Source organism: Dendrobates tinctorius, unplaced genomic scaffold (assembly GCF_039654945.1).
Source record: "Dendrobates tinctorius isolate UK_male_01 unplaced genomic scaffold, ASM3965494v1 ptg000156l, whole genome shotgun sequence".
Taxonomy (NCBI): Eukaryota; Metazoa; Chordata; class Amphibia; order Anura; family Dendrobatidae; genus Dendrobates; species Dendrobates tinctorius.
The window spans coordinates 5,587,194-5,614,354 of record NW_027361823.1 but is presented as its reverse complement, the minus strand read 5'-3'; the positions used below and the strand labels follow the sequence as shown (position 1 = coordinate 5,614,354).

The window sequence follows — 27,161 nt, the reverse complement described above, 5'->3', positions numbered from 1 at the left end:
CAGACGCGGCGATACTAAATATGTGTGCTTTTATTGTTTTATTTTTTTATTTACAAAAAAAAAAGAATTTATTAGGGAATATATATATTTTTTTATTTAGGGATTTAAAAAAAAAATATTTTCACACTTTTTTTGTGTGTTTTTTTTACTTTATTATATTGTCAGATCACTGATCTGACACTTTGCAGTGCTCTGTCAGATCAGCGATCTGACAGGCACTGCTGCAGGCTTTCTCAACGCCTGCTCTCAGCAGGCACTGAGGAAGCCGCCTCCCAGCAGGACCCCGAAGGCCCCCGTGGCCATCTTGGATCCGGGGGCCTGCAGGGAGGAGACCCTCGGAGCAGCGCGAGCACATCGCGCTGCTCCGAGGGGCTCAGGGAAGCACGCAGTGTGCCAGGGGTTAAAGTCCTTTTCTCTGAAGATTTTCTAAAACTCATGGTGTCGCAAACAAATTTGCCAACTACAGTAGACCACTGTAGATGCCATATAAATGATTACATTTTGGGGCCTGGTTCTTCACATGGGGACAGTGAATAAGCCACAAATTCGGCAATATTGTAGTGTTGATGTTTTGTTTAGCACTCCATTGTTCCTCATGGCTATGCTTCATGGCTCCCCGGCATCACGCTCCTGCTCTGGTGTACTTTTCTGCCCTGTTGAGGCGCCAGCCGGGAAAGGTCAGAGAGACCCAGCGCCTGCGCACTGCAGGAATTTGACAAGCCCTCAACAGGGCAGAGAAGTCTGACTGCACAGGAGAGCAAAGCCGGGGAGCCTGTGAATCAAGCAGGAGGGCGGCGCCACAAGAAGATGGGAGGCGCTGGACCCAGACCTGCAACACCCATCTGACCGGACCGCCCTCCTGGGTGGGTATAATAAAACTTATTTTTCTTATCTTGCAGGTCGGATTGGGGGCTTATCTACAGCTTTATAGAATGCTGTAGATTTGCCCTGAAAGGCAGTGGCCTCATCTTATAGCAGCCAAACCCGGTGACAGGTTCCCTTTAAGTCCCTCTCTGCATAAGCTACTTTATCCTGCACTACAGTCTGCAAAAATTAGCATCTCAGGGAGAGGTCTCCCTAAGACGCTATTTGGGCAGATGGTCAGAAAGGGAGAGCGCAGAGCCCAATGTAGTGACAACATGCTGGTGGTCAAGTACAAGGACAAGAAGGAAGTCCTTTTTTGACCACCATACATGGTGATGTCAACACCCCCAGCACTGGACGAGGTATCTCTATATAGGTCCATGAATGACACTATGTACTGCGGTACAACATGGGGAGAGTTGATCTCTCTAATCAAGTCCTCCAGCCATACAGTGCCATAAGAAAAGCCAAGGTGTGGTACAACAAGCTGGCCGTGCACATGATACAAATGACAAAGTACAACGCCTTTGTGTTATCATGATGTGCAGTCCGGGACCTTCCTTCATTTCCAGGAAGTAGTGATCAAGGCCCTAATATTTTTCAGCCAGGAAGGAGCGGGCCCCAGTACATATAGAACTGAAATTGCCTGTGTTGTACTAGGCCAACATTTCCTCAGTAAGGTCCCTCAAACTGCAAAGAAAGAAAGGACACAAAAAAGGTGCAGAGTGTGTTACAGAAAGGGGATACACAAGGACACCACGTATCAGTGTGACACCTGGCCTGACAAACTCATATGCCCTGATGCACTCTACACTACTTACATATGCCAACCTGACATACACTATATAACACATGTATGCCACCATAAAATTCAAATACCATGAAAATACTAGATCAATTCCAATATAGGGTCACTAGTGGGGGGTTTCCCCAGTTCAGGCACATCAGGCGCTCCAGGGGCTCTCCAAATGCAACATGACACCTGCACACCATTTAATCAAAGTCTGCATTCCAAAACGTCACTCCTTCTCTTCCAAGGCCTACGGTGCGCCCAGTTTTATTATCAACATATGGGGTATCAGCATACTCAGGAGAAATTTTACGACAGATTTGAGAGTCAATTTTCTCCTGTTACCCTTGGGAAAATAATTAAAAATAAAATACTTCCATAGGTGTCTAGTTTCCAAAATGGGGTCATTGTGGGGGGATTCCACTGTTTAGACACATCAGAGGTTCTCCAAACGCAACATGATGCCCGGAGACCATTTCTTCAAAATCTGCATTACACAATGTCACTCCATCCATTCTGAGCCCTGCCATGCACCCAAACAGTGTTTTTTCCCCACATATGGGGTATCAGCATACTTAGGAGAAATTGCACAACAACCTTTGGGGTCCAATTTCTCTTGCTACCCTTGTGAAAATAAAAAAAATTGGGCTAAAATATCATTTTTGTGGAAAAATTGTGATTTTCCCCTCTCTACATTATAAACTTCTGTGAAGCACCTGGCTGTTCCTGTTCAAAGTGCTCACCATACATTCAGATAAGTTCCTCGGGGGGTCTAGTTTTCAAAATGTGGTCACTTGTGGTGGGGTTTCCACTGTTTAGGCACATCAGGGGCTCTCCAAATGCGACATGGTGTCTGCTCTCAATTCCAGCCTATTTTGTGTTGAAAAAGTCAGACGGTGCTCCTTCCCTTCCGGGACCTGCCGTGCATCCAAACAGGGGTTTACCCCTACATATGGGGTATTAGCGTACTTTGGAGAAATTGCACAACTTTTATGGTCCAATTTTTCTTGTTACCTTTGTGAAAATAAAAACTGGGTCTAAAATAAACCTTTGGTGAAAAAAAGTTAAATTTTAATTTTTTTCTTCCACATTCTATTAATTCCTGTTAAGCAACTGAAGGGTTAATAAACTTCTCAAATGTGATTTTGAACACCTTGAGTGTAGCAGTTTTTAGAATGGTGCCAATTTGCGGTATTTTCTGTAATATAGACCCCTCAAAGTCACTGCAAATGTGATGGGTCCCTAAAAAAATGGTTCTGTAAATTTTGTTGTAAAAATGAGAAATCAATGGTCAACTTTTAACCCTTATAATTTCCTAATAACAAAATTGTTTCCATAATTGTGCCAATCTAAAGTAGATATGTGAGAAATGTTATTTATTAACTATTTGGGTGACGTATCTCTGTGATTTAATAAAAATTCCAACTTTGAAAATTGCTAATTTTTCCAAATTTTCAGCAAATTTCCGTATGTTTCACAAATAAACGCAAGTCATATCATAGAAATTTTACCACTTGAAGCATTGCAGAGTTATTGCCTCATAAAGTGACATTGGTCATAGTTGTAAAATTTGGCCCATATTCTGCAATACCACAGTATGTTAATTGCATTCTTATTTATTAGAACCTATGGTATTCCTTAAGTGGTGCTTTCTTCAATATTGGTGTGTAGAGTATTTAGTTTATTAGTTATTTGCTTTTTGTGAGAATGTGTGATGCTTATGATCCCATGAATGGTGAAAAGTGCTTTTAGCGGTGGGAGCTACATGGGGACGTGCTAGCATTTTTAATGTTACTGGATGTCTCCCCGATGGAAGTGTTGATACCCTCCTGTTCCAGTTCATTCCAAGGTCAGCTTTGTTTGCCATGCGCAGGTTCTACAATCAAGAGGTCTCTGCACATGGAAAACCATGAAGCCAGCAGAATTTCAACAGGAAGCTTAAGAAGCTAATTACGGCAATGCTAAAGCAATCAGCGGTGTCTTTGAAGAAGAGAAGCTGACAGCAACCTGCTCTCCCTCCTTTGGTTTTGTGGTGTTTATTAATGGGATTGTTCTCTATATAAATATAGTCTTTAAGGGTGTTCACTTTAAATTGGATTCATACATTTCCTTTTTTAGGACTAAACCCTATTGTTCTTGGTTGAAATTAATTTCAGATTTATATAATGAATGCAAGATTAGCCATAAAAAATATCGTGGCTTATATCTATGCAATGTTGGTGTGTAGAGTATTTAGTTACCAATTATCCTTTTTATGTTTTATTTTTTTGTGGTCAGTGTTGCGCATTTATGATCCTATGAATTCCCAATCACAATTGTCCGCTTACTAGCTTAGCTGATTTTAGTTTCCACTCCCTGTCTGCTGGCATTAAGCAGTAGCGTTTGTTCCTTCTCTTCTCCTCCTTCTGGTGATGGTGAGCACTTCTTCCAGAATGACCAGGCTATAAAAGCCTCAAGTTATGGTCACTGGATGGCACTTGGAAAGCTTCATCATTGATTCACAAAGACGAGAAGAGAGGAATCAGAATGAGGTAAGCTAAATACTTTTACATTTGTACTAAATGTTTGGGTTTATTAAACCCCAATTGCCCTATCTAGTTGAAATGCTAAAAAGACTCTGCCTTGTAATTTACTTAATTAGCCTTGATGTCAACTATATTGTGTTTTGAAGACATCTCACAACTGAAAGCTTAAGTTTAAGTGGTAGAGGAAAAAAGGACATAGAAACAGCTGCATTGAGAACTACAAATAATTCAAGAAAAATGGTTTGTTCACAATAGTAGTTTCATAGGGTGAAAATTACTTAAGCTTGATATTAATAATAATAATAATACATTTTATTTCTATAGCGCTGACATATTCCGCAGCACTTTACATTTCAGAGGGGACTTGTACAGACAATAGACATTAATAATAATAATAATAATAATCACATAGATCATAACAGATACCAAGAGGAATGAGGGCCCTGCTTGCAAGCTTACAATCTATGAGGAAAAAAGGGGAGACACGAAAGGTGGGTGGTAACAGTTGCCTTGATTGTATGGACTAGCCATAATGTTAAGTGTGTAACAGTACGGATGCAGAGGGCTAATGTATGCATAAAGCATGTGGGAACATGATGCGGGGAACCTGGTTATGGTAAAAAACTTTTGGCTGTGCCACACAGGGATAGATTAGGTTAATATGTTGAGGCGATAGGCCAGTCTGAATAAATGCGTTTTCAGGGCACGCTTAAAATTGTGGGGATTGGGGACTAATTGTATTGACCTGGGAAGTACATTCCAAAGAATTGGCGCAGCACGTGTATAGTCTTGAAGACGGGAGTGGGAGGTTCTGATTATTGAGGATGCTAACCTCAGGTAATCAGCAGAACGGAGGGCGCGGGTAGGATAGTATACTGAAACAAGGGAGGAGATGTAGGGTGGTGCTGAGCCACGGAGGGCTTTGTGGGTGAGGGTAATAAGTTTGTACTGGATTCTGGAGTGGATGGGTAGCCAGTGTAATGACTGGCACAAGGTAGAGGAATCGGTGTAACGATTGGCGAGGAATATGATCCTGGCAGCTGCATTCAAGAAGGATTGGAGAGGGGAGATTTTGGTAAGAGGGAGACCAATTAGAAGGGAGTTACAATAGTCGAGACGAGAATGAATAAGAGAAACAGTAAGAGTTTTTGCAGAGTCAAAAGTAAGAAAAGGTCGAATTCTAGAAATGTTTTTGAGGTGCAGATAACAAGAGCGAGCCAGTGATCGGATGTGGGGGACAAAGGAAAGCTCAGAGTCAAGTATGACCCCAAGACAGCGGGCATGTTGCTGGGGAGTAATAGTAGAACCACCCACGGAAATGGCAATGTCGGGTATAGGTACATTAGTAGCGGGAGGAAACACAAGGAGTTCAGTCTTTGACAGGTTCAGTTTCAGATATAGTGAGGACATGATGTTAGACACAGCGTTTAGACAATTGCCGGTGTTTTCTAGAAAGGCTGGCGTGATGTCAGGAGAAGAAGCGTATAATTGGGTGTCGTCAGCATAGAGTTGGTACTGGAAACCAAATCTACTGATTGTTTGACCAATAGGGGCAGTGTACAAAGAGAAGAGGAGGGGGCCTAGGACTGATCCTTGAGGAACCCCAACAGTAAGGGGAAGATGAGAGGAGGAGGAGCCGGCAAAAGATACAGTAAAGGAGCGGTCAGAGAGATAGGAGGAGAACCAGGAGAGAACGGTGTCCTTGTGGCCAATGGAACAGAGCATAGTGAGGAGGAGCTGATGATCCACAGTGTCGAATGCTGCAGAGAGATCCAAGAGAATTAGCATGGAGTAATGACCATTTGATTTAGCTGTTAGTAGATCATTAGAGACTTTAGTGAGGGCAGTTTCAGTAGAATGTAAAGAGCAGAAACCGGATTGGAGAGGGTCGAGAAGAGAGTTTTATGAGAGATAGCGGATAAGACGGGAGTGGACCAGGCGTTCCAGGAGTTTAGAGATGAAGGGAAGATTAGAAACAGGTCTATAGTTAGCGGCACAGTTTTGGTCGAGGGATGGTTTTTTAAGTAGTGGATGTATGATGGCATGCTTAAATGAGGAGGGAAAGATACCAGAAGAGAGAGAGAGGTTAAATATTTTAGTTAGGTGAGGGATGACAGCAGGGGAAAGGGGCTGGAGTAGATGTGACGGAAATGGGTCACTGGTGCAAGTGGTTGGGCGAGAAGATGCAAGGAGCCTGCTTACTTCTTCTTCTGTGACTGGTTCAAAGTCAGAGAGTGAGCTAGATGCAGTGGGGGAGGGAGGACAGTGCATGGTATGAGGTGATTGGGAGATAATTTCCTGTCGGATCTGGTTAATTTTTTCTTTGAAGTAATTGGCCAGATCGTCAGCTCGAAGCTCCGTGGTAGGGGCCTGCACTCTTGGGTTGAGTAGAGAATGAAAAGTGTCAAAGAGACGTTTAGGGTTATTGGACAGTGAGGTGATGAGGGTGTTGAAATAGGTTTGTTTTGAGAGGTGAAGGGCAGTGTTGTATGTTCGAAGCATAAACTTATAATGGATGAAATCTTCGAGTAGGTTGGATTTTCTCCACAGACGTTCGGCGCACCTTGAGCACCGCTGCAGGAAACGTGTTTGCAGGGTGTGCCAGGGTTGTCACCGTCTGTGTTGTTGTGTTCTATGTATAGGAGGAGCAAATTCATCCAGGGCACTTTGAAGTGTTTCATTGTAATGCTTCAATGCAGAATCAGGACATGAAAGGGAGGAGATAGGGGCCAATGAAGTGTGCAAGTTCTTCATAAGTTTCTGGGTGTTAATGGCCTGTATGTTTCTATAAATATGGGCAGTGGGGGTGACCTGAGCAGCCTGGCAGTTCTTGATAGAGAATGAAAGAAGGTTGAGGTCAGAGAGCGGGAGAGGGGAGTTTGCAAAATCATCCACTGCACAAAGCCGAGAGAAGACCAAGTCGAGGGAGTTCCCGTCTTGGGTTGGAGAATTAGTAAGCTGCAAAAGGCCAAACGAGGAGGTTAGAGATAAAAGGTGAGTAGCAGATGGGTAGAGTGGAAGAGCAATGGGGATGTTGAAATCGCCCATGATGAGGGTAGGGATGTCACAGGAGAGAAAATGTGGAAGCCAAGTGGCAAAATGATCCAGGAACTGATGGGAGGGGCCGGGAGGACGATATACCACCGCCACTCGCATGGAGAAGGGGGTGTAGAGTCTGACGGCATGGACCTCAAAAGAAGGAAAGACAAGTGAGGGTACTTGAGGGATAACCTGAAAGGTACATTTTGATGATAGGAGCAGACCAACGCCTTCACCTGCTCTATTGTCTGATCTTGGGGTATGAGAGAAGTGTAGTCCCCCATATGAAAGAGCAGCAGCAGCGGTAGTGTATGACTGCTGAATCCAGGTTTCAGTAAGAGCCAGGAGGTTAAGAGAATTAGAAAGGAAAAAGTCATGAGTGAAGGAGAGTTTGTTACACACTGAGCGAGAATTCCAAAGTGCACAATTAAGAGAGACAGATGGCATGCAGGGAATATTAATAAGATTGGAGGGATTTCTGAGTGTAGCAGTTGGGGGGGTTTGACTTTCTATAACATGAGGGACCAGGGTTGGGAGCAATGTCTCCTGCGACTAGGAGGATAGAAAGAGTGAGCAGATGGTTAAGTGATTTGTGAGAGCGTCTCTGATGTTGAATGGTGGGACTGAATGGATATGTGCAATTTAGCAAAGTGAAAAGAGCGTGAGTGCTATACATAGGAGAGGAAAGGAGTGAGGGGCCAATATGGACGGAGTGTAGAGAGTTAATACCAGGGCGGTGAATGTGTATAAATGCAGCGGCCAGGAGATAAATTATACAGATGCATATGGTAAATATTTGGGGTTGCCCAAATGTACAGGGAAAAGATATATTTATGTGTCTTACCTGTCTCCTGCCCTGTCTAACTGCCATGTTATAACTGCCAGCGTACTTAGATACATGTACTTTCATTGCATGTACATAAATGCCACCCCTGCATAAATGCTTTCCCCAGGCTAGCTCTGAATTTATAGAAGGCCACTTCTAAGATCTTCCTTTTTTTTTTCTCCTTACTCGTTAGCAATCAATCAAACTAAGTTAGGACAGCAGGACACAATAAATGTATTTAGCAGATAAACAAGTCTCCAGGCCTACATGGATCATAAACCACTTTGAAAAGTTACTTGACCTCAATAGCATAAGGGGACAAGCAGGGTGAGTTGAAATAACTATATACCATTATACGAGGGGCGATCCAAAAGTAATGATAATCAATAATAAACACAATGAATATAGTAAAAAAAAAAATTATTTTTCTACATAGTCTCCTAACAAGTCTATACATTTAGTCCATCTCTTTTCTAAACTTAGAATTCCCTTCGAAAAAAATTCTTGATCTTGACCCTCAAAAAACTCCCCAACAGCGGTTATCACGTTGCTACTGTCGTCAAATTTCTTGCCCCGGAGGTGTTCCTTGAGCCAAGGAAAGAGAAAGAAGTCACTGGGGGCTAGATCTGGTGAATAGGGGGGGTGTTCCACCAGTTCAAAGCCCGCTTCTTGAATGGTAGCCATGGCAACTGCAGCTTTGTGAGCCGGTGCGTTATCTTGGTGAAACAGCACTCCAGCCTGCAGTTTGCTGCACCTTTTCTCCTTGATAGCCTCCCGCAATCTTCTTATTTATTCTGCGTAGTAGGAGCCCGTAATAGTGGCTCCCTTCTCAAAATAGTCCACCATAATAATTCCTTCAGCGTCCCAAAAAACGGACGCCATAACCTTCCCTGCTGAGCTTGACACTTTGAATTTCTTCGGCGTCGGTTCGTCGGCTCGTTTCCATGTCATCGATTGTTGCTTAGTTTCGGGATCAAAGTGGTGGATCCAGGTCTCATCCATGGTCAAAAAACGTGACAAAAAATTCTCCTTGTCTGCTTGGAACTTTTCGAGATTTGCTATTGAAATGTCAACTCGTTTCTTCTTTAGCTAGTCGGTTAACATTTTTGGCACCCAACGCGCGGAGACCTTTCTCATATGCAATTCTTTTGCAAGGATTCTTTGAATACTGCCATATGAGATCCCTGTGACCTCAGCTACATGCCTGATAGTCACTCTTCGATCTGCCAACACAACTTCTTCAACTTTTTTCACGTTTTCTTCATTGAGGGACGTGGATGGGCGTCCTTCGCGATGTTCATCTTCCGTCGATGTTCTTCCCAGCTTAAATTCCTTTGCCTAGCGTGCAACTGTGGAACATGGAGGAGAAGAGTCCCCCAATGTTTCCACCAAGTCACTGTGTATGTCTTTGGTAGACATTTTTTTCAAGCAGAGGTATTTGATGACAGCTCCGAGCTCGTTTTTTCCCATTTTGATGCTCACTCCTTGGCAGTTCATATTCAAATGAATGTAGCTCCCGGGAATCGTGGCCTATTTAAGTGATTTTTTTTTCCTGGATTAGTGGGTACCTAAGAGAGAAGAAAACATTTTATTTTAATTTCTGTGTGCAATAGAAATAACCGATTATCATTACTTTTGGATCGCCCCTCGTATATGCTGCAAAGATGAATGATAGAGGTTGAACACATGCAGGATTCAGTGAAGTTGCTGGAAAGAGTTAAATACATGTACATAAATGCCACCCCTGCATATTAATGAAATGTAGAAAGCAGAACTTAGGTGGAAGGTTAAGTCCCTCAATATCAATGCCATAGCCACATTCCATCAGCCAAAACTTTTGATTTTTCTGTCAAAAATCTGAATAAAGATAAATTTGTTACTAACACATTTATTTTAATTATTTATGTTGATAATATTTAATTTACCTTATAATCTATTTATAGAAGTGAATGTATGTATGTATGTATGAATGTATGTATGTGTGTGTGTTTCACCAACCAATCACAAAGCATCTTTCATTTCACCAGAGCTGTTTAAAAGAAGCTGAGCTGTGATTGGTTGCTATGAGCAACAGTTTTCTTTGCAGCCAATCACTAAGCAAAGAAGCTAAGCTGTGATTGGTTGCTATGAGCAACAGTTTTCCTTTCGACCAATCACTAAGCAAAGAAGCTGAGCTGTGATTGGTTGCTATGAGCAATAGTTTTCTCACTCCATGACAACACCTCAGTAGACACTGCCATGGTGGGAGAGATCTAATATCCCTGGGAACATAAGCTCCCAGCCATTGTCTGCCCCTAGAAAGGAGCAGATAGCACATGACAGAAATGAATCACCCCCTCCCGTACCCATTTACCAATCACACATCCTCCATCCCTTAGGCACATCTTCCCTCTTAAATGGATCTCCGGTATGGAAGTTAGGATGTGGGATATTAGGTGTAGTAGTCCGATGGCTCTGGCTGACGGGATGATGTGGGATATCAGTGGAGGTAGTCTGGTGGCTCAGGCTGACAGGATGATGTGGGATATTAGGGGTAGTAGTCCAGTGACTCTGGCTGACAGGATGATGTCGGATATTAGTGGTAGTAGTCTGGTGGCTCTGGCTGATTGGATGATGTGGGATATTAGGGGTAGTAGTCCGGTGGCTCTGACGGGATGATGTGAGATATTAGGGGTAGTAGTCCGGTGGCTCTGACGGGATGATGTGGATTATTACGGGAAGTAGTCCGGTGGCTCTGGCTGACAGGATGATGTGGGATTTTAGGGGTAGTAGTCCGGTGTATGTGACGGGATAATGTGGAATATTAGTGGTAGTTGACCGGTGGCTCTGACTGATGGGATGATGTGGGATATTAGGGGTAGTAGTCCGGTGACTCTGAGTGACGAGATGATGTGGGATATTAGGGGTAGTAGTCCGGTGACTCTGGCTGACGGGATGATGTGGGATATTAGAGGTAGTAGTCCGGTAGCTCTGGCTGACAGGATGATGTGGGATATTATAGAGAATGTGGATCTGTGGAGTGGGTGGGGCTATACACTCAGCTTTATATATATATATATATATATATATATATATATAATCATTATAATTTGTTATAACTAACCGTAGTTAGTTACTATGCCCGGGCAGCGCCGGGCTCTTCAGCTAGTTTACAATATAATGACAAATAACAAAATATGGAAAATGATTTTCCATATTTATGCATAAATTTGACCTAGAAATATAATTTGGATTTTCACACACCTCCTAAAAATAGGTAAAAAGAGCAAACTCACACAAATAGGTCAAATGATAAGATTGTCATTTATTGAGTAAAATTATCCAATATTGCATTTCTGTGAGTGGCAAAAGTCTATAAAAGTTTGTTTTCAGTATCTGGTGTGACCAGTTTGTTCAGCAATCACTTTATCTAAACATTTCTGGTAAGTCCTGAATGAAGGCTTGGAGGAATTTTCGCTCACTCCTCCACACAAAACAGCTCCAACTCTGTAATATTGATGAGCTTTTCCTATGTATGAACTGACAGCAAGATTTCCTTACAAATCTATTGAGGTGTACTTAATTATGATATATATCATAAATATATACACAGTGCCTTGAAAAAGTATTCATACTGAATTAACTTTTCCACATTTTTTCACATTACATCCACAAAATTGAAATGTATTTTCTTTGGATTTTATGTGCTATACCGACAAAAAGTAGCAAGTGTTTAAAGAAGGGGGCGTGGTTTGCAGGGGAAGGGAGCGGACCTGTTTTCCAGGAGCTCCTGCATCTCCCCTATTTTAAGCTACTTAAGACTACTTAACTGTGGGACATTTGGATTAAAGAAGAAGCAGAATATGCCTGGAAAAAGAAGCAAGAAGAAAAAAGCAGCTTCCTTTGAGAAAAATCCATGGAGAAGACGGAGAAGCACAAGCAAGGTCTCCCACTTGGGTCTTCACCATGTCGGAGATAAGCAGGATAGGTCTCCACTCCCAGCAGCTGATCCACACAGCATAGGAACAGAGAGGGGTTTGTCTGGGGTCCAGCCGGTCGGTCAGTCTTCAGCGGTGAGCTCCCCTGGGCTTGGCGCGGCCCCGGCTTCATCTGTTGCTGATCTGAAGATAGGCCGGGAGTTAGCGGTGGGAGCCACGGCCGCGCGGCTGCGGGGGAGCGGCCGCGATGCTGTTCCTGCTCTGACGCTGCATGGTTATAATGGATCATCTTCATCCATCATTGTCGGGAATAGTCCGGGGACATCTGGAGTTCCAGCGGCCGGTCAGACATCGGTGGAGGAGTCCCCTGAGCTCAGCACGGCGCCGGTTTCAGCAGAAGAGGTCCTATGCTTGGGATCTGCAACGAACGCTGCGGCGGTGCGGCTGCAGGGGATAAGCGGCAATGAAACTCCTGGTGTTCCACTTCAAAGACCTGCTGGTGATATCACAATTTAAAGTTCATGTGGATGGTGGGGTGCTGGAGGAGAATCTCCCTACTTTTAACCCTAATAAGGTGGAGAACTATTTGAGAGCTGTTTCTGTTCAACTGCCATAGTACAGTTAGTACAAAACCGCTACCAAATTATAGTGGGGTGCAGCCTTCCTCTGGATTTTATATATCCTCAGCTCATCAAAATAATAAAAGGGACAATTCGTTTGCGGATTCTACTACCAGCACTAATGAGGCACTGAAAACAAATAGGTCCGCAATTCTATCTGATGTAGCACAGGAGGGACTAGCTTCAGTTCCATCAAAAAAGGAAGAAGCTTTCAACCATTTTATAGATTACAGTTCCATTAAATCAGGGGCTGGTACTCCTGAGCCTATTTCTGAAACCCACAACTATTTATGAAAGAGTTATTGGAATGAGATGATTGAGGAAAATGACCGTCTGATTAAAAAATTTTTTGAAAATCGACACCAAAACCCTTCTGCTACACACATCGTTAAAGGGGTCATAGAACGAACCGAAAATTCAGCTGCACCTGATGCATCTTTTGATACTGGGGAAGAATCGGAAAGTTCATCCCTGGATGAATTTATTGAAGGGTCAGTCTCTGTTAAGAATTCGGCAAGTGACATTTCTGATTATGTGGACTCCGATGAAGTTTCTTCACTATACTCTTTTTCTTCAGAGAATTCTAATTGTAAGGTCCAAACTAACGGCCTTGGCATGGCTCAAGACAAAGCTGATATGGGTTCCGGAGTACCTATTGTTAATACGTTGTCACTGGATGATATCCCAGCTTCAGACGATTATCCTACTGAAAGTTTCCTGATCTGTTGTGAGTTCATTTTCCCCTTCGTCACTGAGGTCTGGTGAACTCCCTATTCTGGTAAAGGAAGGTAATGAGCCTGATTATCAGGCACCTGAGCCTAATGATGATGACTGGCTGAGTGGAGTCACGGACTGGATATAAGGCTGCCGACGCCCTTCTGCCCTGCGGGTGATTTCTCTGTGGACTTCTAGGAGACCAGTCTGATTCCTGCTCCTCTAAAGCTAAGTTTTCTGCTTTGCCTTTTAGCATTTGTGTCTTGTTTTTGTTTGCCTTGCTTTTCTGGATTCTGCCATTCCCTGCTGGGGTGAGCTGAATCTCCTTTTGCCGGTTGCTCTGTCTTCAGAATATTCCTGAGTACTGACATAGTCTTTTTGAAGCCTAGCTTCTTCAGGGCCTTTTTCACTGTCAGTCTGTTGGCTCTTATTTTCATAGGGTTTTTCACGGATTGCAGACAGCAGCCTTCCTGTCCTTTCCTATCTAGTTAGCTTGGGCCCCGTCTTTGCTCAGTCTATCTTTCTGTCTGTGTTGTGTTCTTTCTTCTTGCTTCACTGTCATTATATGTGGGGGGCTGCCTTTTGCTTTGGGGTCTGCTCTGGGGCAGTTTAGATTTCCCTTTCTGTCTTTAGGCTATTTAGTCCTCCGGCTGTGATCGTGGGGTCTAGGGCATCGTAGGAACCCCCCACGGCTACTGCTAGTTGTGTTGATAGGTTCAGGGGTCTGCAATCCGATAGCTGCCAACCTCTCTGGTTTTCTGGACTTAGCTAGCATTTCTGTTTTTGCCTCCTACGGTGACTCAATCATAACAGAATCACCCGCCATACCGCAGATCCTAGGGTACTCAATAGCAGGAAAGAATTGTGTTTAAAAAAAAAAAAAAGTGTGTATATTCTTTCCTCTATATCTCTGAGGCCGTAGGGGGAATTTTTTTTTTCTCTCAATGGAGATAAAGCAATTGTCTGATCGTGTGGAGCAGCTCGCTGCGGAAGTGCGGGGAATTTCCGCCTACCTTGCTCGTTCGCATGCTGTTGAACCAAAGATCCCTACACCTGATGTATTTTTTGGGGATCGATCTAAATTTTTGAGTTTCAAAAATAATTGTAAATTATTTTTTGCCTTGAAGCCTAACTTGTCAGGGAGCTCCGCGCAGCAGGTTAAAATTGTCATCTCTTTGCTGCGTGGCGATCCCCAGGATTGGGCGTTTTCTTTGAAACCAGATGATCCTATTCTGACTAATGTGAACGCATTCTTTCAAGCCTTGGGGTTGTTGTATGACGAACCTAATGCTATTGATCAGGCTGAAAAGACCCTGTTGGCATTGAACCAGGGTCGAGATTCTGCAGAGTTGTACTGTCAAAAGTTCCAAAAGTGGGCGGTCCTTACTACCTGGAATGATAATGCCTTGGCTGCTCTCTTTCGGAAGGGTTTGTCAGAAGCCGTAAAAGATACTATGGTGGGATTTCCTGTTCCCTCTGGTCTGGACGATTCTATGTCATTAGCCATTCAGGTTGATTGGCGTTTACGTGAACGCAGGATTGCACGAGAGGTGTTGCCACCGGTTGAACAGACTTCTGAACCTATGCAATGTGATAGAGTTTTGTCTAAGGCGCAACGTCAGGAGCTCAGAAGGCGTAATAAGCTGTGTTTTTTCTGTGGAAATGCCTCGCATATTATTTCTGTTTGTCCTAAATGAGAGAAACGCTTTGCATACACGTTTTCTGTTGGTGGTGTTCAACCTAAGTTTCTTCTGGCAATTACTCTGATCTGCACCCTGTCCACATTTTCCGCCAAGGCTTTTGTGGATTCGGGAGCAGCGCTAAACCTAATGGACTTGGAATTTGCTAAACGTTGTGGATTTCCGATGACACCTCTGCAGATGCCTATCCCTTTGAGGGGGATTGATGCTACTCCTTTGGTGAAAAATAAACCTCAGTTTTGGACCCAGGTGGTCATGCGGGTCGCCCCAGACCATCAAGAAAATTGCAGATTTTTGGTGTTGCATGGTCTGCATGATGCCATTGTTCTTGGGTTTCCCTGGTTGCAAATTCATAATCCAGTTTTGGATGGGAAATCTGTGTCTGTGGTGAGTTGGGGTTGTCGGTGTGCCTTTAGTGAGGCTCCAGTTTTTTCCACCTCTCCTCAGTTGCATGATGTTCCTGACTATTTGGCAGACTTTTATGATGTATTTAGTGAGAATGAGTCTGCGTCCTTGCCTCCTCATAGGAGTTATGACTGTGCTATTGAACTGAGCCCGGGGTGTAAATTTCCCAAGGGTCGGCTCTTCAATTTATCTGTACCCGAGCATGAGGCTATGTGGTCCTATATTAAGGAAGCGTTGGAGAAGGGTCACATTAGACCATCCTCTTCACCCTTAGGTGCCGGGGTTTTTTTGTGGCCAAAAAGGATGGTTCTTTAAGGCCTTGTATTGATTATCGTGCCCTCAATAAAATTGCTATTAAATATCAGTATCCGTTACCCCTGATTTCGGATCTATTCTCTAGAGTTAGAGGTGCTTGCTGGTTTACCAAGCTTGACCTCAGGGGGGCTTATAATCTTATCCGCATTAAGCAGGGGGATGAATGGAAGACGGCGTTTAATACTCCGGAGGGACATTTTGAGTACCTTGTGATGCCTTTTGGGCTCACTAATGCCCCTTCTGTCTTCCAGTGCTTCATGAACGATATTTTCCGAGACTTTGTCGATAAATTTTTGATTATCTATCTGGATGATATTTTGATCTTCTTCAAGGATTGGGATTCTCATGTGGAACATATTCGGACTGTGTTCCGGATCTTGAGGGAGAATTCCCTGGATGTCAAAGGATCGAAATGCCTTTTTGGAGTACAGAGGATTTCATTTTTGGGATTTATTTTGTCTCCGTCAACTATTGAAATGGACCCGGCCAAGGTACAGGCCATTTATGATTGGGTTCAGCCCACTTCTTTGAAGGCCCTCCAGAAGTTTTTGGGTTTTGCTAATTTTTATCGGAAATTTATAGCAAAATTTTCTAGTATTGCCAAGCCATTGACTGATCTGACTAAGAAGGGTGCTGATGTGTTGAATTGGTCTCCGGAGGCTGTTGCTTCCTTTCAGGAGCTGAAGCGAAGATTTACCTCCGCCCCGCTTTTGCGGCAACCTGATGTCTCACTCCCGTTCCAGGTAGAGGTGGATGCTTCTGAGATTGGTGCAGGAGCTGTTTTGTCCCAAAAGGATCCTGTAACATCTAAAATTAATCCCTGTGCTTTCTTTTCCCGAAAGTTCTCTCCATCTGAACGTAACTATGATGTGCGGAATCGGGAACTGTTGGCCATGAAATGGGCATTTGAGGAGTTGAGACATTGGTTGGAGGGAGCTAAACATCAAGTTGTGGTCCTCACTGACCACAAGAATTTGATTTACCTAGAGTCGGCTAAACGCTTGAACCCTAGACAGGCTAGGTGGGCCTTGTTTTTTACACGTTTTGATTTTGTGGTCTCTTTTCTTCCTGGAACTAAGAATGTCAAGGCAGACGCCCTCTCTAGGAGCTTCTTTGCTGATTCTCCTGTGGTGACCAAGCCTGCTACCATCTTAGGCGAAGGGGTAGTTCTTTCTGCCATCTCACCTGATTTGAGACTTGCTCTGCAAGAGTTCCAGGAGGATAAACCTGAGCATTGTCCCAGTGGAAAGTTGTATGTTCCTGACCAGTGGAAGAAGAGAGTGATGTCTGAAGTTCATTGCTCTGCATTGGCTGGTCATCCATGTATTTTTGGTACTAGAGATCTGGTGAGTCGCTCTTTTTGGTGGCCCACCTTGTCTCTTGATGTCAGGAATTTTGTGCAGTCCTGTGGGACTTGCTCCCGGTCTAAATCTTGTTCTCACTCTAGTGGGTTGTTGATGCCTTTGCCGGTCCCCAGGAGGCCATGGACCCATATTTCAATGGATTTCATCTCTGATATGCCGGTCTCTCAAAGAATGACTGTTGTTTGGGTGATTTGTGATAGGTTCTCTAAGATGGTTCATCTTGTACCACTCCCTAAGTTGCCGTCTTCCTCTGAGTTGGTGCCCCTGTTTTTGCAACAGGTGGTTCGCTTGCACGGGATTCCTGAGAACATTGTATCTGACAGAGGAGTTCAGTTTGTGTCTAGATTTTAGAGGACTTTCTGTTCCAAGCTGGGAATTCAATTGTCCTTCTCCTCTGCTTTTCACCCTCAGACCAATGGGCAGACAGAGAGAACAAACCAGACCTTGGAGTCATATTTGAGATGTTTTATTTCCGCTGATCAGGTGATTGGGTTTCATTTTTGCCCTTGGCCGAATTTGCTTTAAATAATAGAGCTAGTTCTGCCACTTTGATGTCACTTTTTTTTGTAACTTTGGGTTTCATCCTCGATTTTCTTCAGGGCAGGTGGAGCCTTCTGCCTGCCCAGGTGTTGACACTGTGGTGGAGAGAATGCAACAGATCTGGGACCAAGCGGTGTATAAGTTATCTCTCTCCCAGGAAAAGGCCCAGCGGTTTTCCAATCGACATAGGACCATTGGTCCCCAGTTTAAGATTGGTGATATGGTGTGGTTATCATCAAAAAATATTGCCATGAAGGTGGCTTCTCCTAAGTTTAAGCATAGATTTATTGGACCTTACAAGATTTTGGAGATTATTAATCCGGTCTCTTTTCGTTTGGCTCTTCCTGTCACATTTAAAATCCATAATGTGTTCCATAAGTCCTTGTTGAAGAGGTTTGTTGAACCAGTTGTTCCTGGGGTGGCACCTCCGGACCCTGTATTGGTTGAAGGTAACATGGAATATGAGGTAGAGAAAATACTGGATTCCCGTCTGGCTAGACGGAGACTCCAGTATTTAGTTAAGTGGAAGGGTTATGGTCAGGAGGATAATTCCTGGGTCTCTGCCTCTGATATTCATGCCAAAAGATTGGTGCGTGCCTTTCATCGGGCTCACCCTGATCGCCCTGGTGGCGTGGTTGAGGGTTCGGTGACCCCTCCTCAAGGGGGGAGGTACTGTTGTGAGTTCATTTTCCCCTTCGTCACTGAGGTCTGGTGAACTCCCTATTCTGGTAAAGGAAGGTAATGAGCCTGATTATCAGGCACCTGAGCCTAATGATGATGACTGGCTGAGTGGAGTCACGGACTGGATATAAGGCTGCCGATGCCCTTCTGCCCTGCGGGTGATTTCTCTGTGGACTTCTAGGAGACCAGTCTGATTCCTGCTCCTCTAAAGCTAAGTTTTCTGCTTTGCCTTTTAGCATTTGTGTTTTGTTTTTGTTTGCCTTGCTTTTCTGGATTCTGCCATTCCCTGCTGGGGTGAGCTGAATCTCCTTTTGCCGGTTGCTCTGTCTTCAGAATATTCCTGAGTAATGACATAGTCTTTTTGAAGCCTAGCTTCTTCAGGGCCTTTTTCACTGTCAGTCTGTTGGCTCTTATTTTCATAGGGTTTTTCACGGATTGCAGACAGCAGCCTTCCTGTCCTTTCCTAGCTAGTTAGCTTGGGCCCCGTCTTTGCTCAGTCTATCTTTCTGTTTGTGTTGTGTTCTTTCTTCTTGCTTCACCGTCATTATATGTGGGGGGCTGCCTTTTGCTTTGGGGTCTGCTCTGGGGCAGTTTACATTTCCCTTTCTGTCTTTAGGATATTTAGTCCTCCGGCTGTGATCGTGGGGTCTAGGGCATCGTAGGAACCCCCCACGGCTACTGCTAGTTGTGTTGATAGGTTCAGGGGTCTGCAATCCGATAGCTGCCAACCTCTCTGGTTTTCTGGACTTAGCTAGCATTTCTGTTTTTGCCTCCTACGGTGACTCAATCATAACACTGATCAATATATGGAAAGTTTTTTTGAAATCGTTGGACACTTGGGGGAAATCTATCAATGGTGAGGACAATTCAGGACCATCGCTCGAACTTAAGTATAAAAGGAAAGTTCCTCAATCAACAGACAAAGTCAAAGCTTCAGAGAGCTTGTTCAAGAGGCTTTTTAAAGACATATTTTCGTCTGTGACCGGTGATAATCATATAAAATCTGATAATCTACACAACAGTTCTTTTCAAGAATCGAAATCTGTATCTGGAAATCAAGATATCTTGTGTTCTAAGGACACTTTAGATCTACATGAACTCTCGAATTCTCTGAGAAATATTCAGAAAGATATCACATCTTTCAGAAACTCTATGTCCAATTATGAAGATTTAAAAAGGAAAAACATGTGAAGGTCAGAGGTGTCCCTGAAACAATCCGTTCATCTCAACTGAAAGACTATATCTCTTCAATGCTGTGCTAGCTATTTCCGGAAGCTAAAGGAAAGAACTTAATTGAAAAAGCATTTAGGATCGGAAGACCCCCCTCTTTGCCATCTAATTTAACTAGTGACGTAATTGTTTAATTTTACCCTAATTGGGTAAGAAATGCTCTTCTTGGTGTTTCTAAGTAGTCAGCTTTCCTCTCATCACCATACAAGAACTTAATGTTCTTTAAGGACTTATCCAAAATCACAATGCAGAAATGCAGGTCATTCTTCCAGACTACCAAAGAACTTCAACGTGCTGGTATCAACTATAACTGGTCACAGTCTTCCACATTGCTTGTGAAATTTGCCTCCAAATTGACCGTTATTCGATCTCTGGTGGAGGGTATGGACTTTTTAAAAAAGGCTGGTATAGTTCCTCAAATGTCTCCTCCTGACGCCTCATCTCCACGTACACAAGATGTTCGCCTTGGTTGCTGTCGGAGGCTATGGATTCCGGATGAAACCTGTTCTCTACGTAATTGTGGATTATCAAAGTCAAGCATCACTAGTAACTGTGAAAGTGATTATAATTAGTAATTGATCCAGATTCCACTAGTATAGTTTGAGAAAAAAAAAAAACTTTCCCTCCATTTGGTCCTTGGGTACTGGGTGTACTCAGACCAACTGCGACAAGTCTACATATAATTATTGGAATCCACACAGAAGAAAAGGTCGCACTCTTCGGGATGAAAAAATATCTCACAGGTTTATTGACACATAATGTACATGTCAAGCTGGGGGAGTAACATACAAAGTGCAGAAAATGCTGACAACGGCCGTTTCATGCTGTTCAAGCGCTTCAACTGATCTCAATGACCCGTTGAAGCTCTTGAACAGCGCGACCTTTTCTTCTGTGTGGATTCCAAGGATTGTCTATTTCCAGGTCCGGCACCCGGGATTCCCAGCATTTGGTTCTCTGCATACCGCATACCACAGGAAATTACACGGTAACAGCGGTGCCGTCCGCGCTTTTTTCTATTAATGATATACTACATATAATTATACTTATGGCTCTTTGTATAAGCATTTGTTAGTAAGCAATATATTAAGCGGTATTAATACTTTTTCTTGCAGGTGTTGTATTAATGTATGTATGCTTGTCTATATTTCTTATAGGGGTTTATTTTATCCCTAAAAATATTAAAAAACACAATACTGTTAGTTTAATGTCTTGTCTTTTCCTTATGGGGTTTATTCAATCCCCAAATATATCGAAGAGACACGACATTGTTAGTTTAGTTTATAGATATTATGTATCTCTACCTACTTCTTAAAAATGTAACATTACTGTTATATTTCCCTTCCCTACCCTTTCCTTTTGTTTTGCCCTTTGTATGTCTTAATAAAGCAAGTTAAACCTATTCCAAACCCCCCCTTATCATTCCCTTCCCTTTGTCTTATTGTAACCTCTACATTTAAATGTCAATGTAAAATATTACTGTTATTTTTAAAATTTTAATAAAGTTATTTGGAAAATGAAGTATAAAGAAAATGCTTTTCAAATTATTTTAAAAATATAAATCTGAAAATTGTGACATGCATTTGTATTCAGTCTCATGTCATCTGATACCCCAAAATAAAAGTAACCAATTGCCTCCAGAAATCATATAATTAGTACATTTAATCCACCTGTGTGCAATTTTTTCTCAGTATAACTACAGCTGTTCTGTGAAGGCCTCAGAGGTTTGTTTTAGGGAACAAACACGACAACGAAAACCAAGAAACTCATCAGACAATTCAGGGATAATGTTGTAAAGAAGAGTAAAGTAGGGTTGAGTTATAAAAAATAGCCCGAGCTCTGACCATCTCACGGAGCACTGTTCAATCCATCATCCAAAAAGATACTTTTCATTGATGGTGTCATGAATTCACTGATGTACTGCTCTATACTGAAAAAGAAGATGCTGCCATCGCTATATGCACTTGACTGACATGCACTTTTCCCAAATGACAGAGATATAAAACACACATCTAACGCCATTGTTGCGTTTCTGAAGAACACGGTGAAAGTGTCTCATTGAACTAGTATGTCTCCTGATCTGAACCCAATTGAACACTTATGGGGAATTATGGAGAGACAAGTTGAGCACCAGTCTCCATTCAGCATCCAGGTTCTAAAACAGATTAATCTTGAAAAATTTAAAAAGATAGATGTTGCTATTTGTCACCAACTTGTTTATTTCATTCCTAGAAAACTTGATACTCTTCTTAAAAGTCAGGGAGGACATAAAAATACTAGATGTAGATGTAGTCCTGGACTAAGAGCTTTACAGCTTGAAAGGCATAGACCCATGTCCTTTTATCTTCCCCCCTGTAACAACCCTGCTGGCACCACTGCATGGCCTCCCATCCCGCACACCAACTTACTCTCTGCTCCAGGTCATGAGGTGATTTCTGTCTGCTGCCAGCTCCATGCGCTATGCCTCTTGTTTTCCTGCTTTCTCTCTTCATGTTTCCTGACTGTGTGTATAGAGGGGCGGCGCCTGAACTCTCTGCTTCTTATGCAGTCAGGGTGCATCGGTCTAAGCTGTCCCTGACCAATCACCTGGAGCCCTTTACTATATAGGGTCACCACACCCACTAACCCCTGCCTGTTCCTTCTCATACCACGCCAGCCTGCCCTGTGTCTCCAAGCCGTGCCCGCCTGTCCTGTGTCTCCAAGCCGTGCCCGCCTGTCCTGTGTCTCCAAGCCGTGCCCGCCTGTCCTGTGTCTCCAAGCCGTGCCCGCCTGTCCTGTGTCTCCAAGCCATGCCCGCCTGTCCTGTTTCCAAGCCGTGCCCGCCTGTCCTGTGTCTCCAAGTCATGGCCGCCTGCCAGTGTACCAAGCCATGCCCGCTTGCCCTGTGTCTCAGCATGCCCGCTTGCCCTGTGTCTCATCCGTGCCTGCTTGCCCTGTGTCTGAGCCATGTCTGCTTGCCCTGTGTCTCAGCCTGCCTGTCAGTCACACCTGTCCAAGTGACTTGTCCACGAGTGGGATCAGCAGCCACAGCCAGACACCCCCCTGGAGTGGCACCCGACAGCTATCTGCCGCACAAGCCTGACCTCACCATCAGAGGCTCCAGTGGAGACCGAGGTAGCTGTCATAGTCACGTCCCTTCCAGGGTAGTTTGGTTTGTGGCACGGTGGGGTCACAACCCCCCCGGCTCACGTCATTCAGCCAAGGCGCGAGCGTGACACCCCCCTCCCATCCCAAGTCTACCTCCCCTTCTCACCCATCTTTTTGGCATGTTTTTGTTCTTATAACTTTAATTGTAATCTTTTCTAACGAAAAGTCATGTTTTAACTCTACATAATTAAGCGGATACTGGATCCCTCTTGTTTTTCCTCCTCTCACATGGTGCGAATGCCAATCACAGCCATGATGGGGTGAGAAGTGTCCATAACCTTAATGCTTGTTGACTGGCTGCGCTGCAGCCTTTCAACAAGCTTTATTCAGGCACCAAACCCAAACAGTAACACAGACTTACCTTTAGAAGTCTGTGCTCGGGGTTCGGTACCAGACAAGTTTCCGGTACAAACCCCAAACTTTACTGTTCAGGTTCGCTCATCTCTATTTCTAACACATTCAAACCAATGTTATTTCATAACATCATGAGTAAATGGCATGCAATCTAAAAAAATATTCTATTCTAGCTACATACAGTAAGTTGAGACTGATATTAAATGAGGAATGTACTTTGCACAAAACACAATAGTTCATGTAAATATTACTAATCTGCTTCTTTCTCCAATTATTAGACATTTCGTCGTACCTTCTACAAACCATAAGGAACTAATCAACTATTCTAAAAAAAACTGCTCAAATCCGTCTTGTACAAGGCAAGACATATTAGCAGCCCAGAAAGTCTGGTTGCACAACAATATTGAACTCTATGGAAGAAGAGGAGAGGATCAGAGTGAGCGATAGTGAAATAGACCATGACTCTACCTAGCTTATCCCACCGCTCTGTCATACACCTCTGAACTGCTGTATAATATTCTCCATGCTTCTGCAGCTTCTGTTAGTGTGCTACCAAGATATGGGAGACATCATAGCAGCTAGTGTCTGCCTACTAGCTCAGAGTAAATTGCAAATTAGAGTTTCAACCTATAATGTAAGAAAAAGGGAAAAAATAGTGATAATTTAAAATAAAAGTCATATAATATTGGATAAATAAGTACACAGCTATATAGTTCCACTTTAACTAATCCATAACTAATAAATAGCACTGTAAAGTTGTGTGTACATTATGTGTTAGCATTTTATTAAATCAATTACTATTAACAATCAACTCCCTTATTTATATTTACAGTGGGTCATCAAAGGAGACATTGAAGGGGCATTTGCTACAACTAAAATGTCACTTTACTTGGAAACTTCTTCTGCAGGACACAGAGCTTAATGAATTAGAAGACAGACTGTATGACCAACAGAAATTTCTTGTCACCAAGTACAAATACATGGTGTACAATTTCCTGGCCTATGCAATGCTTCTGAAAAAGGACTACACAAAAGCTACTACCACTTTGGAGATAGCGGAAGAAATAATTAAAGGGAACAATCCAGATGGGGCTGGTCAAAAATATTTGGTGACATATGGAAATTATGCCTGGGTGTACTACTACATGAAGCAGTATGAAAATTCTCAGAAATATGTAGATAAAGTAGAGCAGATTTATAAAGAACTGGAAGGTCCAGACGAAATATCAGAAATCTATGGGGAAAAAGGCTGGTCACTGGTAAAATTTTGTGGACAATATTATGGAGACGCAAAACAATGTTTTCAGAAGGCTTTAGCGCTAGATCCAGAAGATCCTGAATGGAACTCGGGTTATGCAACAGTGGTCTACAGACTGGAAGGTTTCAATGGCAGAAGATGTCTGGCTTCAGAATGCAAATCACTAGAGTTATTGAAAAATGCAGTAGAGAAGAATCCAAATGATCCCGTAGTGAAGGCGCTTCTTGCATTAAAGCTGCAAGACCTAAAAAGGACTGGTGAGGGAAAAAGATATGTTGAAGAAGCCTTAGAACAAGCTCCAAATTATCCATATTTGCTCCGATATGTTGCAAAGTTTTACAGAAGAGCTGAGATGATAGATGAGGCCTTGCGCATCCTTAAAACTGCAGTAGATCTTATCCCAACTTCTGGATTTTTGCATCACCAGATTGGACTATGTTACAGAAAAAAGTATTTCTTACGCAAAAATCAAATTCTTGGAAATGGGAACAATTATAAAAAACGAGTGAATTCGGAAGAATTAAATGGCCTCAGCCAAAATGCCCTCTTATGTTTTGAAAAGACTCTAGAGTGCAAGAAAACATATGTATATGCACATGTAGACTTGGCAAATATGTATAGTGAAGCACAGGAATATCTTAAAGCAGAAGAGACATTTATAACTGTTTTAGCATTTACCAATCTTATAGATGAGGAGAAGCAGCAGATCTATTACAATTATGGATATTTCAAAGAATACTGTATGAAGTCTGAATTTGAAGCCATCGACTACTATAAAAAGAGTCTGCAGATCACTGTACCCTCGCGAGAGAGAGAATGGAGTGAAAGATCTCTAAGAAGAATTTCTTCAAAGAAGATTAAGAATGATATTCGTGATGCTAAGGGATATGCTTTGCTCGGCTTTGTCTATAAGACTAATGGGGAAAGAAATGATGCAATTAATTGCTATGAAAAAGCCTTAAGATATGACCCTTACAATGAGAAATATGTGAGCGAGCTCTGTGAGCTAAGGTTGACAATATGAAAAATGAGTGAACTACAAGAGATCTTATACAGTCATGGCCAAAAGTATTGACACCCCTGCAATTCTGTCAGATAATATTCAGTTTCTTCCTGAAAATGATTGCAAACACAAATTCTTTGGTATTATTATCTCCATTTAATTTGTCTTAAATGAAAAAACACAAAAGAGAATGAAGCAAAAAGCAAAACATTGATCATTTCACACAAAACTCCAAAAATGGGCCGGACAAAAGTATTGGCACCCTCAGCCTAATACTTGGTTGCACAACCTTTAGCCAAAATAACTGCGACCAACTGCTTCCGGTAACCATCAATGAGTTTCTTACAATGCTCTGCTGGAATTTTAGACCATTCTTCTTTGTCAAACTGCTCCAGGTCCCTGATATTTGAAGGGTGCCTTCTCCAAACTGCCATTTTTAGATCTCTCCACAGGTGTTCTATGGGATTCAGGTCTGGACTCATTGCTGGCCACCTTAGAAGTCTCCAGTGCTTTCTCTCAAACCATTTTCTAGTGCTTTTTGAAGTGTGTTTTGGGTTATTGTCCTGCTGGAAGACCCATGACCTCTGAGGTAGACCCAGCTTTCTCACATTGGGCCCTATATTATGCTGCAAAATTTGTTGGTAGTCTTCTGACTTCATAATGCCAAGCACACGGTCAAGCAGTCCAGTGCCAGAGGCAGCAAAACAACCCCAAAGCATCAGGGAACCTCCGCCATGTTTGACTGTAGGGACCGTGTACTTTTCTTTGAATGCCTCTTTTTTCTCCTGTAAACTCTATGTTGATGCTTTTGCCCTAAAAGCTCTACTTTTGTCTCATCTGACCAGAGAACATTCTTCCAAAATGTTTTAGGCTTTTTCAGGTAAGTTTTGGCAAACTCCAGCGTGGCTTTTTTATGTCTCGGGGTAAGAAGTGGAGTCTTCCTGGGTCTCCTACCATACAGTCCCTTTCCATTCAGATGCCGACGGATAGTACGGGTTGACACCGTTGTACCCTCGGACTGCAGGGCAGCTTGAACTTGTTTGGATGTTAGTGGAGGTTCTTTATCCAACATCCGCACAATCTTGCATTGAAATCTCTTGTCAATTTTTCTTTTCTGGCCACATCTAGAGAGGTTAGCCACAGTGCCATGGGCTTTAAACTTCTTGGTGACACTGCGCACGGTAGACACAGGAACATTCAGGTCTTTGGAGATGGACTTGTAGCCTTGAAATTACTCATGCTTCCTCAAAATTTGGTTTCTCAAGTCCTCAGACAGTTCTTTGGTCTTCTTTCTTTTCTCCATGCTCAATGTGGTACACACAAGGACACAGGACAGAGGTTGAGTCAACTTTAATCCATGTCAACTGGCTGCAAGTGTGATTTAGTTATTGCCAACACCTGTTAGGTGCCACAGGTAAGTTATAGGTGCTGTTAATTACACAAATTAGAGAAGCATCACATGATTTTTCGAACAGTGCCAATACTTTTGTCCACCCTCTTTGTTATATTTGGTGTGGAATTATATCCAATTTGGCTTTAGGACAATTCTTTTTGTGTTTTTTCATTTAAGACAAATTAAATGAAGATAATAATCCCAAAGAATTTGTGTTTGCAATCGTTTTCAGGAAGAAACTGAGTATTATCTGACAGAATTGCAGGGGTGTCAATACTTTTGGCAATGACTGTAAATCTTTTCCTTTTTCCTTTCATGAATGTAAACTTTAAAACATATATTGGAGGCAATTAAATACTAGAATTGAAGAGGGGAGAGAATGGGGAGGTGGTGCAGTGTCTGACTCAGTGCTTTTGTAAGTTGTGAATATACAAAGAAGCCATCTATTATAGTAGTGGTCCCCCATCTTTCTTACATCG

At 42.8% G+C, this 27,161-nt stretch overlaps 1 protein-coding gene across 1 annotated transcript; it reads left to right on the top strand.

Annotated features, from left to right (window-relative positions):
* Window positions 1-1,273: 1,273 nt before the first annotated feature.
* LOC141051223 (interferon-induced protein with tetratricopeptide repeats 5-like) lies at window positions 1,274-25,310 on the top strand. Its single transcript, XM_073548099.1, has 2 exons — window positions 1,274-1,380; window positions 23,861-25,310. Exons 1-2 carry the CDS (start codon window positions 1,274-1,276, stop codon window positions 25,308-25,310), a joined length of 1,557 nt encoding a protein of 518 aa, XP_073404200.1.
* Window positions 25,311-27,161: the final 1,851 nt, after the last annotated feature.